Source organism: Akebia trifoliata, chromosome 6 (assembly GCF_017979445.1).
Source record: "Akebia trifoliata isolate Shusen 1 chromosome 6, ASM1797944v1, whole genome shotgun sequence".
NCBI lineage: Eukaryota > Viridiplantae > Streptophyta > Magnoliopsida > Ranunculales > Lardizabalaceae > Akebia > Akebia trifoliata.
The window spans coordinates 13725627-13744983 of record NC_141380.1 but is presented as its reverse complement, the minus strand read 5'-3'; the positions used below and the strand labels follow the sequence as shown (position 1 = coordinate 13744983).

The window sequence follows — 19357 nt, the reverse complement described above, 5'->3', positions numbered from 1 at the left end:
TCTATGATAGGGGCATAGGTCAGAAAATCATTATTATTAATTCTTGTTTTAAAATATATTTTTTTAAATAAAAAATAATATAAAATAAGAGGATAAAAATAGTAAAAATAACACTTGAATTTTAACACTCTCACTAAAAAAAAAAAAGGGAGGTAAGCACAATTATCAAAATATTAGGGGGTCAAAAATAGAATTATGCCAAATTACACGGGTCAAAATGTAATTTTCCCTTTTAATTTTTTTTTAAAAAAAATATTATTTTTAGTAATCAAAAATTAAAATTAAAATTTTATATAATATATAATATATAATATATAATAATTTAAAAAATAAAATAAAATGGAAAGCGACGGTGATGACTAACGCGCAGACGTGGTAGTGAAGAGAACCATTGATCTAAAAGTAGACCGATTTCCTGCCTTTTCGGCTCTCAACTTTTGAGGTTGAAGAGGCAAGAGAGAATCATGGTCAGAATCGGTCTATTCAAGCAAGGCTTAAGTCACGATCCAGAACGGTATCCTGTTTGAAAGCAACATATGATATCTACGTGGCACGTTTTGATTGCGTGTACGGCTTGTTTAAGAGCCCGTTGTGTTTTAAATACCAACCAAAACTTACCACGTATACACAGTTCTGTTCTCATCCTGATTCATTAATTTATTTGAACTTTTACGTGTTCTGCGCCTAAGAACTGATTTATTGATTTTTCTGGGAATTTAAAGTTCGAATTTGAACAAGTTTTGTAAAATTTATTTGCCTTTTGTTGAGATCCAAGGGTTTTGATTTCTTTGAAGCTTTTAATCGATTCAAGAATACATAATCAAGTCCTAGAGTTAGTTTTGGAAACATTAAATTAAATTGCTGACAAAGGGGACGATGATGCGGCCATTTGTGTCGGCTTCGAAGGTGATTGGGAGGTTGTTCTCATGTGAAAATGGTGTGGGGTTGTTGTCCAAGTCTGTGGGGAGTAGAGGCAAATATTTCCAAGTTAGAGTCTTGAGTAGCATTGCAGGTATTGGGACGCCTCCATGTGTGAACAAGTCTTCGATCGATGCAGAAAAAGATGGTAAATTTACATTGGCCGCGAGCTTGAATTATATGCAAACGAGGCGATTCTTTGGTTACGGAAATGGAGAAGAGGGGAATGTTCTTTCTAAGATTTATGAAGAAAGGCGCGTCATTGGGTATGTATGTTAACTTGAATTTCTTTCTTTGTCAATAACTTCTTTTGCTTTAATGTTGTTCTATCTATTATTACCATCAAGAAGAAGGAATGTTAAGTTTTTGTAGACTTTTTGAAACTGATTTTAATTTCATTTATTAAAAAAAAAAATGGGCATCTTGGTGATTGGTCATTTTATCTATAGATAAAGGCATTCGTTTTATGGGTTTGATAATTAAAAAAAATTCCCTTCTTTTATTTCACCTTTTTAGATGCAGAATTGTGGTGGAGAAGAGAATTTGGGCTCTGCTGGTAGGATAATAGTGATGAATTAGGTAAGAAAACTTTAGAAGTTGAAGAAGAATTGGTGATGGAGTTATCCATGAAAAGAAGGGTGGAACATTTGAGGGCTGTTTTTTTATTGATCTTCCTCTCAAGAGTGGTGCATGCACTTGTTGTAATAATCGGGAGGACCATCTTTATGCATACAAGATAGGCTTTTGATAAATGGGTGTTGGGGGGAACATTTCACTTCTCTAAGATGGTCTTCGGTCTTCCTAGACCTCCTTTTGTTTCCAGTTTCCTTCTTTCTAGATTGTTGGTGGAAATTAAAGATGTCTTTCCCCTTTTTGTTTAAAAAACATGTGGTTCCTTGACCCGAATTTTAAATACTAGGTGAAGGAATTATGGATTCTTTTTATTTGAGGGTAAAACCTGAGTATTGCTTCAAAGAAAATTGAAAGCCCTTAAAAGAGATAATAGCAAGTTGGAATCCTCAAGTTTCTGGAAGAGTGGTCATAAGAAAAATTAATCCTTGAGGAAATAGCCATGATTGATAACAAGGAAGAAGAGGAATCCCCTCTTTTAGAATTGATGAATAGGGAAACTTACCCCGGGGGGGGTGTTATTGGTGAAATAGAAGGGGAACATAGATCAAAGATGTTATCATTGACATTTATGAGAATCTCTATTTAGGGACATATTCATTTAGATCAACTTTTGACGGTCTACATTTTGACAGCCTTTGATCACAAGTTACTTGTGTTGGAGTGACCCTTTGACGAGGGCAGAGTTTTCAATTCCATTAAAATTTAGATAGGGACCAGTTCGCGGACCCAATGGTTTTATATTTGGCTTTCTTTAAAAACTGTTGGGAGATGATTCATTATGAATTTATGAGGTGGTGCATGATTTTCAAGAGGATGGATCTTGATTATTGCCTTAATAATATCTTTATAAACTTTGGTCTCTAAGAAGTAATGGACTGAGAACATATCAAATTATAGACCCATCAATCTAGCTAGGTGAGTCTACAAAATAATAACTAAGATTTTGGCTTCAAGAATCAGGTTAGTGCTTCCAACTAGATCTCGTAGGGACAAGGTTCTTTCATTAGAGACATACAAATTCAGGATAGTGTTTTGATACTAATGGATATTTAGACTGTATATTGGGTCCCATTCGTTATCGAATTTGCTTTCTACTATATTAAATAGTGAATGGATACAAAGCAAACCGGTATGTATATGTTCAAAGAGAAAGCAATTAAATAAGCTCTGTTGTGTTTTTTATGTTTTCCTTCTTGGAAATAGTGAAAATAAATATAAACTCACTTTCAATTACAAAAGACTCGCCTTTGGACAAATTAGAATGGAAGAGCATGAATCGTTTATCTGATATATACATATATATATATATTATGCTTTTGAGTTTTGAATGATTGTTTGTTTGTTTGATATTTATAATTTGGATCATGATATATATTTTATTTCTGTATAATTTCTTTTTAATATTATGGTTGTACAATTCTCTCTCTATTCTTGGGGCTAGTGGGGTTCCTACTTTAGTGTGTCTAAGGGATTGCATTGGAGTTTTTTTTCGGTTTGCGGTGTGTTGGGGCATTTGGAAAGAATGAAACTGCAAGTTTTTTAAGGAAAATTCGAACCAGTGCATGCCTTCTTCCTTTCTGTCTTAAGTATTGTGTTTTTCTAGTGTAAGATCTTCAAGGATTTTTGAGCGTTTTCGAAGAAGGGAGTGGGGTTTTTCACTTACCATCAGCCTAGTTGTTGTTGAGCTGAGTCCTTTTTATGTTCCTTTGTTGGTCACCTCGACCACCCCTTAATAAAACTTTACTTATCAAAACAGAAACAAAACTTACTTAAATCATCATCATCATCATCAATGTCTTAACCAAAATGTTTGGGTCAACTAAATGAATCATGTTCCTCCAGTCCATCTAGAGCCATGTCTATTATTGGAAGTGTATTCCTATCTACTTTCATTACCTCCATGCATGTATTTTGGGGTCTTCCTCTTCCTCTTTTAAAGCCTTCAACTTGAATGTTTCTTCTAATTAGGGCTGTAATTAGCCTTCATTGAAACATGAACAAGCCGTTTTATTTGACTTTCTCTTTATATCCGTTGGAGCTACTCCTACATGACCTTGAATGCATTCATTATTAATTCTATCTTTCCTAGTCTTTCCACTCATTCATCTCAACATTCTCATCTTTGTTATGCTCAATTTAGAAAAATTGTGTTTCTTGACAGTCCAATAGTTACCTCCATTAAGCATAGTTGGTTTTACTGTCATCTTACAAAATCTTTTTTTTCATTTTGGTTGGTATGTGTCTGTTATGTAGCACTCCAAAAGTGCACCTCCACTTTAACCACCCATCTCTAATTCTTTGGGTAACAATTTCTCCATCCTTATATAATTGCTTATGTATATAATTGTAGCAAGGGTTAAGGCAAGAAGATCCTTTGTCACCTTTCTTGCACAAAGATGATTTCCATGGCGATTGATATTGGGATCTTCCAAAGTTTCGACGTTGATAATGTGAGACCTAAGTTATCACATTTGGTTTGTAGATGAGTAGATGATACTCCCCTCTTTTTGGGTTTTATATGGATCAATTTATGTTATTAAAAAGTATTTACTATTGTTTAGAGGAGATTTTGCACTCAAGTGTCAATCTTGGGAAACACAAGGTGGTGGAACTGGAAAGATTGAAATATCTGAAAGTATGGGTATTGAGTATCAATCGTTGAAATTCGTTCAATTACACCCAATTTTTGGGATAAGGCTTTGATAATGAGGAGTCAGATGCTTTGCCTACAACCTATGTAGGCCTCACTCTAGGTTAGGTGCAAGTTATAAAATGTAAGGATCTTTGTGATTCAATAATTTGAAAGTCATTTGGGAGGTTGGTTTCTTTAAAGTCTTTGATACTTCTCGAAATGGTGTAGAGTGGTGATTACTCTATCCATCCTTTTGATGCACTGCATTTCCCAATTCATGATTCATATGAGTATTGTGCAGAGATTGGAGAGCCTGCTTTAGAACTTTTTTTGGCTTATCATATAAGCCCCGTTTGATAATGCTGCCAAAATTTGTTGTCAGATTCTGCTGTAAGTAGCAGCTGTAAAAAGCTAAAACACTGAAAAGCTTGTTTGATAAAGTCTTGTAAAAGTGTTGTGCTGTTTACTAAAATTTGGTAATTATTGTTTTATACAGCTGCTGGATTCTACTGTATTCTAGTAAAATGACCAGAATACCCTTAATGTTGATAATGCACAAAAAATTACCAGAATACCTTAATAACTATATAATTACACTAAATATATATAACACAATAGAGAAGGCAAAACCTTGTGAGTCCAATTCCTTCATTCTTTCTCTTCTCCTCTTCTTTTCTCAACTATTATTTCACAATTTGAACAAATGCAGGGACAATTTCCCACAACCCCAATGACTTTGAAAATGCCGAATGTATTTAATACAAACAAGAAAAAAATGGTGTTTTTGAATCATTATCTTCTGCTCAACTAAATGAAACATCTTAATTGAACTAAACCTAGAAAACCTCTCAAGGAGGCCCTCCCAATGAATGGATCATGGTTTGCCTAATTCCTACTTAAAGGAAGTAGTGCAAATCCATCTGAGCACATATTGGGATGGGATGCTTGAGTATTTACATTCCGGCAGCATTGTTTTTAGCTCATAATCATTTACGAAAAATCAGGGTTCACACAACTATCAGTAGATAGAGGGTTTGAAATAGACACATCAATTATTGTGGCATTCCAAGCCATTTCATTTGTAAAATAAACTCTTTATCAAATGTTTTCTGGGCTGATTTTACTAAAAAAATATAGAGGTAGCCGATCCATTATACAATCAAATTAAAAACAAATCAGCACTAAATCACCACAAAATAACCATATGTGAAAAAGGCTGATAAAATTATTCCAACTCAAAGAAACTCGTCCTAACTGAAGATGAAACATATGGATTGCTATGATACATTTGTAGCAAAAGATTTACAGTAGAAAACAAAACAACTCAGTATTGACTGAGAACAACTCCATTAGGAAATCTCCAATATAATTAGACAAGACAGAAGATCAAAGGAAGCTTACATTGCTTCCTTTCCAGGCTTGATAAACTCGCTTTGATGGGTCAGTGGTGTCAATTATCTAGCAGTTAGAATCAGAGAACTGAGGTGGCACAGAATTAGTATACATCATTCCCTACAACTTAATGAGATATTGGCCATAAGAACCCCCCAAATTTCAGCGTGAAAGGTACATTAAACCTTTCAAATCTTCAATCTGTGAGAACATAGTGACAAATCCATCAAAATGCATGAAACAATTTTATTGAAAATCCAGAGAGCAAGCAATCCAACTAAATTCCAGGAAGATGTCTTGAGAAATGCTCGGAAAAATCATCAAGAACAAAAATAAACAATTTTATAAAGAGAAATTTGAAAAAAAAACATGTAGAAAAGAAGGATTTGAGGACTGAGCAAGAAATTATAGTTTTCAAGGAGAAATTGAATGGCAACTACTAAGTACAACAACAAAAAAAATCAGAAAACTCCAGAAAGCATCTCTAAAAGTGGAAATTTTCATCAAAATCCAGCGATGTTTATTAATAACAGGAAATTGAAAAACTTGAGAACAAATTAAGAGAAATCAGTTTAAAAAAACCTAAATTTCTAGGGTTAATTTGCTCAAACATTCATCTATGTGGATTTTTGGAGGTGCTTGCTTAACAAATGGAGATTGATGAGAGAGAGAGAGAGAGCTCACCTGTGTAGCAACAGAGATGGTGAAGACGACTGGTGTGGATCTGATTTTTCTTCGATGGCGTCGATTGTAGATCACCATTGTGGGGTTTAGGTTGAACTTAGAAGTGAGAGAGATATGAAGGGTATTAAGGTCGAAGAAAACCTCAGATCTGATTTATCGTCGATGGTGTCGATCTGAAATGCCTGTCATCGTCAATTGCGTCGATTGGAGATCACCTGCTATGGGGTTTAGGTTGAGTGAAGAAGAGAGAGAGAGAGAGAGAGAGATCGGTTGGGTTTTACTGTTTTACGTCGTTGGATTTATGTTGGAAATACATTATTTGATAAAGGGTATTACGATCATTTCACATGAGCCGTTTTTAAACACAGTTGTGAGAAGCGCATATGACCCGCTCGTCAAAACCGTGTCCAAAAGCCACAAAAAAGCTACTTTTTGAAGCGCTATCAAATGCAAATCACAGCATGAAATCACATTTTAACTCCAAAAAGCTGTGAAAAACTATTTTTGAAGCGCTATCAAACACGCACATAGTCAATTGGGACATTTTGTGCTCCACTAAGAATGTCAATGGCCTTAGAATCAGATATCTTGCATCAATGAACAACGCTTTCCTCGGGAAGCTGTTGTGGAGATTTGGACATTTGGTGAAGAGGAACCGAGTTTACGGAGAACAGTCATCTTGTTCAGTTATGGGAGTAAGAGCTTTTGGTGGGATAATGTGAGATTTCACATCTTATATGATTGTGGCTTATGGAAAGGAATTCTGAATGTTGAGTTCTCAAAAGGCATCAAAGTTAGGGTCAGGAAATGTGATACAATTTAGAAAAAACATTTGGTGGGGTGAATCCCGTCAAAGAGGTCTTCCTCTTCTTTTTTTCCTTATCTTATGAAAAAGATAAGTAGATAGTATTTTAGGATTTGGGATTGAGACAATTTAACTTTGAACTTTGGCCTCGAGAGGAATCTGAATACTTGGGAAATTGATTCAATGTCCAACTTACAAACATTGGAGTGTCACTCCTTCACCTAATAATGGTAAAAAGTTGTGGATATGGAGTTGAGGCGGATGCTTCTCTGTTAGAATCTTTGACATGACATTTTCATTCCCTTCTCGCTTTAATTTCCCTGTTTTTCTAGTGTAGGGTTCTAAGATTCCGTAAAAAATAGTTTTGTTTTTACCTAAAGCGCTTTTTTGGACAAACTCCTCACATTGTTTGTATGTAGATTGTAGTTGACTTTGGTTTTATGTTCAAATCTAATGAGGAATGAATGAACCACCTCTTACTTCATTGTGATGTTATTAAGATCATATATTGTACCTCTCTCTCTCTTCAATATTAGCTAGTCTATGCCTGGTTTTGTGGAAGAGGCTTTTTGTGGGTGTCGCCATAGTAAATCTGCATTTTATAATGAAATAATATGTGGATCATACGAATGATTGATAAAATGTTTAATTCCGCATCTAAGTCAATGATTCGGAACAATTTACATATAATCGAGGTTAAGCCCAAGTTTTTAAAATTTTGTTTTGGCAAAATATTTCTATTAAGAAATTTTTTTGAAACATTCATCAAAACTGAAAGAAACATTCCAGATTTTATGAAACATTTTGAAAAATCAGCATTTTAGAGAGAAATATTGTAGGAAAAAATCATGTTTTTGACTATAAAATAATTCTTACAACATTTTTTGGTCAAATATATCACATTTTATCATGCCAATACGCTCTATGCGCATCATTTTCACCCAAAAACCCGTCATTTTTCTCTCAAATCCTATCTTGTTAAGGTTTGAAGGTTGAAAGAGATGGAAACTCAAGTTTAAAGATGAAGGTAAACACTTTTATCCTAGAGGTTAAATATAATGGTTTCGAGGAGAAAAATTTAGGGATGTAGAAGATGAGGACAGTTAGGTCATTTCTCTAGTCTCTTGCAGAAGACTGAGATCAAGCTGTATGCCATCAATTTGAAGGCACCGGGGCTATCTTACATATTCATCAAAAGTGGAGTGGTGCCCCCAGAAATAATCATTGTTTCTAACTTATCTCATATTTTTTTTTTTTTAAACTTTGGTTTCATTATGTTCTGGTTTGTCTCAAAATGTTTCAAAATATTCCAAGACAAACCGTCACAAACTGAAACTTTGATTCCAGCCTTCCAAGCATGAAAATGTTCAAATGACGATTCGAAATAGCCGATACATTTTGAAATGCTATGATATTTCAAACCATGGTTGAACTAGTATATTGCGAATTATTCACAATATATTTGTAATAAAATGGTGTAGACCGCTATTTTTTCATGTCATATTCATTACACAAAATGATATCTAATATGTTTTCATATATTCATGATAAAAATGAATACAGTACGGTATGTTTGTGATACCATTGGATATATCTCCATATATATATATATGATAACTTTATTTCAGAGAAAAGATAGAATGTGCTAAGGCAGTGGAGATGGCCTACCTCAAAAGCAAAGAAAAGAGAGTTAAAATTAGAAAGAACATTGGTATGTTTAAAAATTAGCGAGAAAGAGAGCTAAAATCTTAAATGAGAAAAAACGTCAATTCTTGGTCGGCCATTCAGAGTTGATCCATCTAAATTCAATTGAAAAATCCCTTTATTTATTCTTCTTCTTATAAAAGGGGAAAAAAGAAGAAAAGCACTTATCTTTATGCTGCCTTCCCTCCTTCACCCCCCTCCCTCTTAGAATCGTTAGAACATTTTTTTTTTTTTTTGCATTTTCTAGGGTTTCTTCTTCTTCAAAGAAAATTCCTTCTCCGTGCCCCACCCCCCCCGCTCTCTATTAAAGTCTTCTTGTTCTAGGTTTCTTCTCTCTTAAAGCACCTGCATTTTTTTCTCTCTTCCTCCCTTCTCTCTCCTCCTTTAGTTTTGGGTTTGAAGACATAGGTAGACTGTGAGGAAAAAAATCACAATTGTCCCCACCCCTACACATCTATTTAATTATATGTGATTGGTGTATTACAAGGAAAAGTTGGCATGGTAATAGAAGTTATCTTGTACTACTCATCTTTTTCTCTTGTCTTGATCTCTCCTTTGTCTGGTTCATTTAAAGTAGATAGAGAGCTCATCCCTATGCTCTCACAGTCTCTTCTTTCTTTACTTTCTATTTGTCCTCTTTAATTGTTTTCTCTCTTTCGAGAGAGAGAGAGAGAGAAAGAGAGATGAATTATGTCTCCCCCCTGAAAATTAATTGTGGCACACTCTGTTGGGCCCACTAAACCCTTGAATATTCAACTTATCACTTTGTGGACTTAAACACAAAAATTAGCTTGATTACTAATAGAAAGACATTAAGATTTAAGTACAAACAAGTAATCAAATTAATCGCTAGGAGTCAATTAAAAATATATTCAAGCCTAAGTATTACAAGTCACCGATCAAGCTCCTCTTCGGCGTATAGGTCCACAAGATTAGCCTATAGGGTAAGTGGACCCAAAATTTTCATTTATGAGCACTTCACTTAGTCATTTTACGCAAAGCATTCACATCAAACTGGGAATTTTTGGATATCGTATATTACCTGTTGGTGCATACCCATAACGCGTTTGTACTAATTATATGAAAAACCTGCCATATTTTTGGGTATATGAGTAAGCTGTAAAAGGTACCCGAATTTTTTATTAAGAATCCAAATAATATTTGAATTATTCCTGCATCTTATTATTGCCAATCTACCTTTTTTAGCTGAATTCTTTAATTTCGAATGTGAGCTTTATCCGTGTTATTCTCATATTGAATTTTTTCAGTATTCCAAATTGTTAACTGGGTTGGCACTTGGCACACAGCAGCCCTCTTTCCTAAAGGTCCACTCTTTGTAGGATCATCCACTTTGCAATGATTTGGGGTGTTTAGACGGAGGGAACTAAGAGGAAAAAAATCTTGTTTTTAATCTTTAGCATTAATTCTTTATCTTTAAGTAGCACCAGATTTTCCCTGAGTTTAGGGGATCTTTTCTCATGAGGATTATGTATTTAGTTGGAATTCGATGTTACATGGGGATGGATGAGTGATTTTTATTGTTTTTAAGTGTTGTGCCTTGTACAAATTGTTGGCAGGTCATCTTGACTTCTTGGACATTGTCCATGTTCTGCGTACTTTTCTTTCTTCTTTTGCAATATATCCCTATCGAAAAAACAAGATCCCCCACCATCCACGTCTCCCAGGATGTGATTAAGGTTGACAAGTCTCCTACTTCATTTAGTTCTGTAGAAAAGAGCAAAAGATCTTCATTCCTTCTTCTGTTTTTTTTTTTTTTTGGATAAGTATCTTCATTCCTTCTTAGATTTAAGACACTGCTTCATCATTCATAAATAGTTGATAAACCTTCTGATGTCAAACCATTGTCATCCCCAAAATTGCATGTGTGGTTTCTTTTATGAGAAGAAAATTTCATCTTTCACCATGGAAAGACAGCTTTTCGAGATTTTCATCAATACCTTTCTTGTTTGGTTGCAAGTAAGCTGATTGAAGTTCTGGTAACCAGGTACTCTCCAGAGCAGTTATTTGCAGTTGTTGCAGCCGTTGACTTGTACGACGATTTTGTTCCCTGGTGTCAGAGTTCAAATATCATTCGACACAATGATGATGGATCTTTTGATGCTGAGCTGGAGATTGGTTTTAAATTCTTGGTTGAAAGTTATGTTTCACATGTAGAATTGAAGAAGCCAAAATCTATAAAGGTGATTATTTTAATTCTGGGATTGTTGTATAGAGTTTTATACATATGACTTCTCCCATAATTTGCTTTTTTATTAAAAAATAAAAACAAAAATAAATAATATTTAAGAGAAATTCTTTAATAAATTAGCTTAAAGTGTAAATACAACCATAATATGTCAGGATACTGATATAGGATAATCAAACCATATTCGAACTAGGCTCAAAACTCCACAATAGATTTGCCAAAACAACTTTTGATACCCCCTTTTAGGATGTTAGTTAGTTAGCAATCGTTCTACATTCTTGTACTCAAGAAAGAAAAGAAAAAACAAACCAAGTGTAAAATGATCAATCAATTTCTACACAGTAAGTGCACAGAAGTTTACTTTGCCCATTTGGTTTTTAGGATTTTGTATCTTGAAATCTTGTTATGTTTCTATCTACAAATCAATTCTCACAAGAGCCAGTTGGACTTCATCCCAATTATTTTTTCAATTTATCATACTTGTGCAAGCAGATTTCAAATGGTCCCACTTAGACCTGACCAGTAAATTACATGGGATGGGACTGGATATCCTTAGTCCAGCCATCCAATATAATAAATAGGGTCTAATGGTTCAGCTCAAACCTGACCAATAAAAATTGAACCTGGTTCAATCATTTTGAGCTCAGACCCATTTATTAATAGTTTGGTCTTGTTCTGCCCTAGTATCTGTGTAATCTATGTAATAAATATACCATTAAAGCTTTAGAAAACTATGCTTATTGAATAGGATAACTGAACTTATTATGAGAGCTTATATTTTTCTTAACACCTGGGATTACTCTTCAAGATTCAAGATAACTAAAATAATACATTGGTGGCTTTAGAGGTGGATTTTATAGATTTTGTACTGGTAGACAGTATGTGGGATCACATTCTTGATGTTTTCTGCATATATGTAGGGAAAAGGTTGCATGGACCATGTAGAGCATGGAGGTCTGCATTTGTGAGCCAAGTGGACTGCCACCTTGGTCCAAATGATACCTCATCTCTCTTGATTTGTGGTCTAGATTGGGTTTTACAAAAAATTTGGGCTAGATCTTGAGTTTGAAAATGAACGGCCACTGAACTCCCAGATTTAAAATTTAAATCCAAAGGTGAAAAAATCTCTTTTTTCAATTTTGGTTTTTTGGAAGTTCATAAAATATCATGCTCTACATACATGTGGCACTTGATGGTGGTTTTGGGCGTCAAGCTGGCATGTGGTCCATGGAGATAGATGGTCCTTCGGTCCTTATAACCCCATCTCATATATATATGTAGGTACTTGTTAAATGAAAACGATCAGATATATTATACAAATTAGGTATTCTGTTTTTTTGTTTTTTTTGTTTTGTTTTTAAAACAAAGGTATGAGATATCTTCTACCAACAATATGTTATAGACTTGGTCTAGAAACTGCCCTATGGGTATCATCAGCGTCAATATCTTGAAGAACTTGATGAGAATTTTCTATTTATTTTTCATTGAATAATGATAAAATGACGCGCTGACACATATGCGGTTGACATGGCAAGTGCACCGAACCGTAGATCTTTTTCTTCAGTAAGAAAAAAGGTCTATGGTTCTGTGATGTGGCGCGTCGTTTTATCACGACTCTTTCATTATATCCATGGTTTTTATTCCTCTACTCTGCATCTGATTCTTTGCTTTCCCATATGTCTACATATTTGATTTGTAATTGACTATACTGCTTTTGGTGAACTTATCCTTCAATTTGTTTTATTTGCAGACAACTGTGTCACAAAGTAGTCTTTTCGACCATTTGATTAACATTTGGGAATTTAATCCGGGGCCTGTTCCAGGAACTTGTGACCTTTATTTCTTGGTGGATTTTAAGTTCCAGTCACCACTTTACCGACAGGTATTATTAACTTCAGTTTTGTTAACAATTCTCTTATGTTTCTTTGTAGTTCTCTAGACTTAAAAAACCATTTCAATGCTGATAATCCTCTTCCATATATTATATAATGGTTAGATCATGTTATGTTAAGAGTAATTTAATTTCTCATGAGATGAACAAATCAATGTGTTGCCATTTTTTTATATGAATCGCACCTACCATACAAGAAAGAGGATCATTTTTTTTATATTCTAAATAGTCATCCCAGTGTGCGCCCAAGTAAAACATTGACATAAATTATAGAACATACTTGTCCATACAAATGAATCACTAGGCCATGCGTATCTTCAACATGCTCACTGAGGTAGGTCCATCATATAGGTAGTTTACTTTCTAAAGAGAGCTGCTATTGGCACCCCAACTTTTACGTAGTACAACCCAATTAAAAATAAAGAAAATAAGTGAATGGTTGAAAATTAGTAAAAGTTGGGGTGCCAGTAGAAGCTCTCATTTATTTTTTACTTTTATTATTATTATTATTATCATTATTTTTGCTAGATTTCTATTTTTTGGGTTGAGTATTATATATGATCCTAATCATAATGGTAAACAACTACTGAAATCGTTTGAACTTTGAACGAGTGTATATAATGTTTTGTAATGTTGAGATTTTTAACCCTCAACAAAACCTTGATAATGTTTGAAGAGTGTGTTTTAATCTTTAATTGAGGTGCAACAAATAATTTAAGAAATTGGGGTGTAAAATGTAATAAGTAAAAGTTGGGGGTGCTAAAAGATGCAGAGCTTCGGTAAAATAACTGAGGATTTGGATTACTTTATGTTCTGATGTTTAGGATTGTGTCATCTTGAAGATTTTAATCCGGTGTAATAGGGGATTCAACCATGACATTGGCACACACTTTCACACCTTTACATTGTTCTCTTCGAAATGTTACAAATTTTTCATTGTTTAGAGCCCCATGGTTCGTTTGAATTGGAGGCTAACTTCAATGATGGGTTTGTTCGGCAGGTAGCATCTATGTTCTTCAAGGAGGTTGCCTGTCAACTTGTTGGTTCGTTCAGCAACCGTTGTCGTGTGATTTATGGCCCTGGAGTCCGAGTCCTTGAAGATCCACAAAGGATATAAAGTTTGTTCTATACAAATCACATTTCAGAAGCTATAACTGCCGATCACTAAAACTCACCATTACCACTAGGTGTGTTCATTTGCACAGCTAAGTTGGTGAATTTTGGCAAAATTTCAGAAGCTATAACTGCTGATCATTAAAACTCACCATTACCACCTGTGTTCATTTACACAGCTAAGTTGGTGAATTTTGGCAAGCATATAATTTTAAGGTTAAAATGACTAATTTAAACAGTGCATTTGCTGTTATGGGCTCTTAATTCTTCTCATTCCTTGTGGCGTCCTAGAATGGGAACACAGGAACGATCTGGCTAGAAAGTCATTCAAAACTTGATCAAAGAGCCATTGTTTATTAAAGAAGCAGTAGAGTTGATTACAAAAAGTTCTAGTTGGATCAAAGAACCATTGTGTTTGTAACAGCTGCTCTAAAGACCTTGAGACTCGAGCATGAATGGGGTTCAGATTCCAGAATTGGAGATGGTGCAGAGTGTGGGCTGAGTTATGCTGTTGGGTTGGGAGTGTGAGATTGGCTGATGACTCAAAATGGTTTCTATACGACTCATAATCATTAATCCTTTAAATTGAGAGCCAAACAACATAATTAGTATGGATACTTTGCCAATTAAGTCTTTCTTGCAATAATCGAATACCATGGCATGGTTTTGAAGCCTGGTCTCTGGTACAATTAAGTTGTCTTGGATGAATTGTCCTGTTGAATTCAATCACAATAATTTTCTAAAAATATACTTTGGATCAATAGATATTCAACCATAAGAATATTAATAGATCAAAAAAAATATATGCTTAAATTATAAATTTGGCTGAGATTTTTAAAATTTATGAGCCATCTCAGAACTCACACAAATCAAGTCTGTTCAACTGTATGTCCCAATCAATACAATCCTTGTGCAACCCATTAATAAGAGAAAATGATGATGATGGCTTGAGAGACCCTTCCAGTATGAAATAACTGGTTTTTGAGAACTGGCCTGAATATACAAGAGAGAAACTGAAATGTTTCCAGCTTTATTTGGGATACTAGATTCATCTCTATAATTTTTTTAAGTTCTATAAAATATCTGTGCTCTTGCTCCTCCTTTCATCTCATGTATCATCAAAGACTTATCCAAAGATTTAAGGATCTGAAATGTCTTTTGCTAATTATAGTATGTTCATATCTGCTCTCACTACCTCAATTCTGCCTGTGTAGTGTTCTTCACATTTTATTACTGGTCCCATGGCCCCAAATACATATGTTACGTCAGTAAGTGTAAAAACTTCATGATCTCCTAACATGAATCTCCTTTGGTTTGCACAATTAACTTAAAGAACGGTAAATAAGGTCCTGAAGTTGAACTTGTTCAATTCAACAAATAACTCATGAATGAAGTTTTAAATCAACCCAAATCAATAATGGAATTGTAGAGTGAACTCCTAACTCTTTAAAAAACTTGGCTGTATACATGACAAAGGTAATTTTTCACGTTTATCATAATTAATTGTTCTAATTTTTTACGCATAATCATGAGGTTAACTAAAAGAATGATGATTAAGATCCAAAGCTTATGTAATTCGGACCATAATATTGCTACATGGAGGAGACTCAAATCATCAAATCCAAAATTTGGCTACAATAAGAGCCCATATGCCAGACTCCAAATTGCATAAATGCAACCTCCATACAACCCATGAAGAATAAACTAACTAGCAAAAGCAGTGAAAATTCAAAGCAACTCTTAACATAGATCATGGTTTAGTTTTTATTTCTCAATTAATTGTTCTGGTTTCTTAAGCACAATCGTGATTCGTGAAGTCAACTCCAAATAAGATCCATAAACTTCAACTAATTCAGACCACAAAATTACTTCATAGAGGAGATTTTACAATCACCCATTCTTAAAAACCACCATAAATCTGCCCATAGGACACACCAGTACACCACTATAACCAAAATTGCATAAATGCAACCAAATACAACCCATAAAGGATATAAAATAAACAAACAACAAGAGCAACAAAAATTCAAATAAACTATGTTAATAGTTTAGAGATACATTGCCTGCATCAAGCATGTTTAGCTTGAAAATCCTTCATGAAAGCCACCAACTTCTCAACCCCAGCCAAGGGCATGGCATTATAGATCGAAGCACGCATTCCACCCACCGATCTATGACCCTTGAGTTGAACCATCTTTTCTTTTGTCGCCTCCTTGATGAACTCCACCTCGAGATCCGACTTCTCCAACGTAAAGGGAACATTCATCAGTGACCGCACTGATTTTTCAACCGGGCATTTGTAAAATCCCCCACTCCCATCAATCATTTCATAAAGAATCTCTGCTTTCTTCAAATTATTCTTTTCAACCTCCACTAAACCACCTTGGTTTAACAAATCTTCGAAAACTAACCCACATATATAGATCCCATAACAAGGAGGAGTATTGTACAACGATTTGTTCTCGACGTGAATCTTGTAATCGAGCATCACGGGTGTGATCTCTCGAGCATTTCCAACCAAATCATTCCTGATAATCACAATGGTGACCCCCGATGGACCCACATTCTTCTGTGCCCCAGCGTAAATTATTCCAAATTTTGACACATCCACAGGTTTTGAACAGAAATTAGACGACATATCTGCAATCAAAATCCCATCTTTGTTATTTGGAGTTGGGTAATTCTTGAATTCGACACCATGGATTGTCTCATTGGCGCAAATATGCAAATATTTGGCATCTGGGTTTTGTTCCAAATCATCAAAAGATGGGATTTTTGTGTACTTTTCGGATTTCCCAGACCAAATCACATTGGGTTTACAGTATTTTAAGGCTTCCTTGTAAGCTTTATCACCCCAAGATCCAGTAACAATGAAATCGACCGGATCATCAGATTTACATAAATTTAAAGGGATCGCGGCGAATTGGGTCGTGGCACCTCCTTGCAAGAACAGTACAGAGTAATCTGAAGGAATATTCAAAAGGGTTCGAAGATCTGATTCGGCTTTCTCTATAATTGAGACGAAATCTTTACCTCTGTGACTCATTTCCATGACACTCATGCCTGAGTTTCGCCAAATGTAGAGCTCAGATTCTGCTTTCTTCAACACGTTTTCTGGAAGTGTTGCTGGACCTGCAGCGAAATTGAAGACTCGATCTTGAGATTGGTTTGATTGGGTGGTGGTTGAGGATCGATCTTGAACTTGAGTTGCACAAGTGATTGAGAGGGATTTGTTGTTGTTTGAGCGTGTTGGGGTGAAGAAGTAGCCGTTGAGGGAAGGAAATGTGTTGGGGGTTTTGAAAGATTTGGGATTGGAAAGAGCGTTAGGGTTTTTTATGAGATGAGAATGAGGTGAAGCTGCCATCGCCATTGTTGTTTGAAAGAAAGCTGATTTGATTTTGGGGGGTTTGGTTTGGTAAGAAGATCTGAAAGTTTTTGAGACATTTTATAGTGTAGATTTGTACAGGTGGGGCTTTTTTCCATGACTAAAATACCCTTTTATTTATATTTTAAAATTTATTACTTTATAATTTATTTATTTATTTAATTTACATATATTTTTGGGATTATTCTAAAATTTAATTTATTTATTTTTGGGGTAAGAACTCAAAGGTGTCAATGGATTGGTATGGATTCAGATTTGTAAATTAATTAGAGTTCTTATTTAAGATAAAAGCAAAAAATAATAATAAAATTGAAGAAGTATTATTAAAATAAAAATTAAGATTAAACAAATAAAAATAATAAAGTCAAAGAGGTACTATTAAGAAAAAAAGAGATGAGAAAGGACAATAATAGAGGAAATATAATAAAATTAAAGGGATAATATTGAAAAAGAGTAAAAAAGAAAAGATAATAAAATTAAACAGATATTATTAAAAAAATATGGAATAGAAAGGCAAGACAATAAAATTGAAAGAATTGAAAGGAAAGATAATAAATGAGTAGTCTGAACCCCACAAAATTATAGCAAAGTGAGTTCCATCATTGTGTTTTATTATATAATTGTATCTCTAATTGAAATTTGTTACATGCAATGATTTTGATTTTTATCAATTTTGAATCTAAAATTGGAATAAGTGTGTTTGTTTCTAATTGATTATTCATTATATATATATATATATATATATATATATATATATATATATATATATATATATATATATATATATATTTATCAATCCATCAACTTGTAAAATCCTTACTCAAACCAATTAAGCTATGGAATCAAGATTTGATTATTTTATCTTTACTTTAAGAAATAATAAAAATTAGAGAGAAACACTGGAATTGAAATTTGATAGTTGTCAATTGAGTGTTGGTAAGTAAATAAGAAGCATAGGACCTGCATCCCATTACTATCCCTCCCTATGGTATAATCTTTCAAATTGGAATTAATAATAAATAGAAAAATAAATTTTTTTAATAGATAAAATAAATTAATTCGTAACACAGAGTTGCCTTTTAGGTTGTATGGGCCTCAAAGTGGAGGACTGTAAAATTTAAATATATGTTAGGGATTGGATTATGATGAAGTTACGATTCCAATTAACTATTCATTTTAATTACCAAAATGTGAATTTGCGAAATCGTAAGTTTTTCAAATGACGAGATCACATGATTAAAGTGACAATCTCGCTTGTCAGTTTAAAACCTCCGATATCATTATCGTTCACGTTTTGATAATTAAAATGAAAAGTGAGCCAAATTGTAATTTCGTCAAAAGTTGGTCACATTTTCGTAAATATTTCTATTTATTATTATCTATTTCCTTGAACTTAAACACATTTTTAGAAATAATTTAATAGCAAGGCTGTCATTTTTAGTAATATTTATGGGTATATTTGTCATCTGGATCATTGTATTTGACTTGGTTTGGTTAACGAAAGGGAAAGCGAGTGGGTGAGATGTTTCACTGCATTTAGGGACGAGGTTGGCATTCCTCACCAACCCACTCACCTACCAACCGACGACTCTAAGTGTTACACGTGGCATCTATCCAGAGGTTTAGGTTATAGTGGGCTGAGATGGACAGCAATGGGCTTTAGGCACATCTTATATGTCTGATAATTGGTATATGATTTAGGCCCAATTTTAGGGAGCTAGACTTGAAGGCCAGACCCATTATCTTTTTTTTTTTTTTTTTGGGTTTTCTTTGGGCCTGTATGATTGTGCATGGAAAATGAGCATAAAAATTATTTTTCTTGGAAAATGGAATTTTAGATGTTTGATCACATTAATATTTTTCCTACAAACCATTTTAAAGTCCAAAGGGATTTTTTTTCCTCGGAGGAAAAATGATTTTCTCATCGTCATGTTATTTTTCCTCATGATTACCCAGATCTGCAAAAGTGGAAAACAAACAATGAAAAAGATAAT

At 34.1% G+C, this 19357-nt stretch overlaps 2 protein-coding genes across 2 annotated transcripts; one reads left to right on the top strand and one right to left on the bottom strand.

Moving 5' to 3' along the window:
- Window positions 1-718: 718 nt before the first annotated feature.
- Window positions 719-17365, top strand: LOC147400283 (uncharacterized). Its single transcript, XM_086445918.1, has 4 exons — window positions 719-1184; window positions 10774-10969; window positions 12725-12856; window positions 13866-17365. Exons 1-4 carry the CDS (start codon window positions 877-879, stop codon window positions 13980-13982), a joined length of 753 nt encoding a protein of 250 aa, XP_086302044.1. The 5' UTR covers window positions 719-876; the 3' UTR covers window positions 13983-17365.
- LOC147400282 (phosphoserine aminotransferase 2, chloroplastic-like) lies at window positions 15796-17405 on the bottom strand. The gene has a single exon (XM_086445917.1). The coding sequence runs from the start codon at window positions 17346-17348 to the stop codon at window positions 16047-16049; it is 1302 nt and encodes a 433-aa protein (XP_086302043.1). The 5' UTR covers window positions 17349-17405; the 3' UTR covers window positions 15796-16046.
- Between the last annotated feature and the right edge of the window lie 1952 nt (window positions 17406-19357).

Excerpts from the sequence above, each read along its gene's own strand:
- LOC147400283 (XM_086445918.1), top strand. The coding sequence starts at position 877 with ATGATGCGGCCATTTGTGTCGGCTTCGAAGGTGATTGGGAGGTTGTTC. Across the intron at positions 1,185-10,773 it reads GAAGAAAGGCGCGTCATTGG|GTACTCTCCAGAGCAGTTAT; the intron begins GTATGTATGTTA and ends TCTGGTAACCAG. Across the intron at positions 12,857-13,865 it reads AGTCACCACTTTACCGACAG|GTAGCATCTATGTTCTTCAA; the intron begins GTATTATTAACT and ends TTTGTTCGGCAG.
- LOC147400282 (XM_086445917.1), bottom strand. The coding sequence starts at position 17,348 with ATGGCGATGGCAGCTTCACCTCATTCTCATCTCATAAAAAACCCTAAC.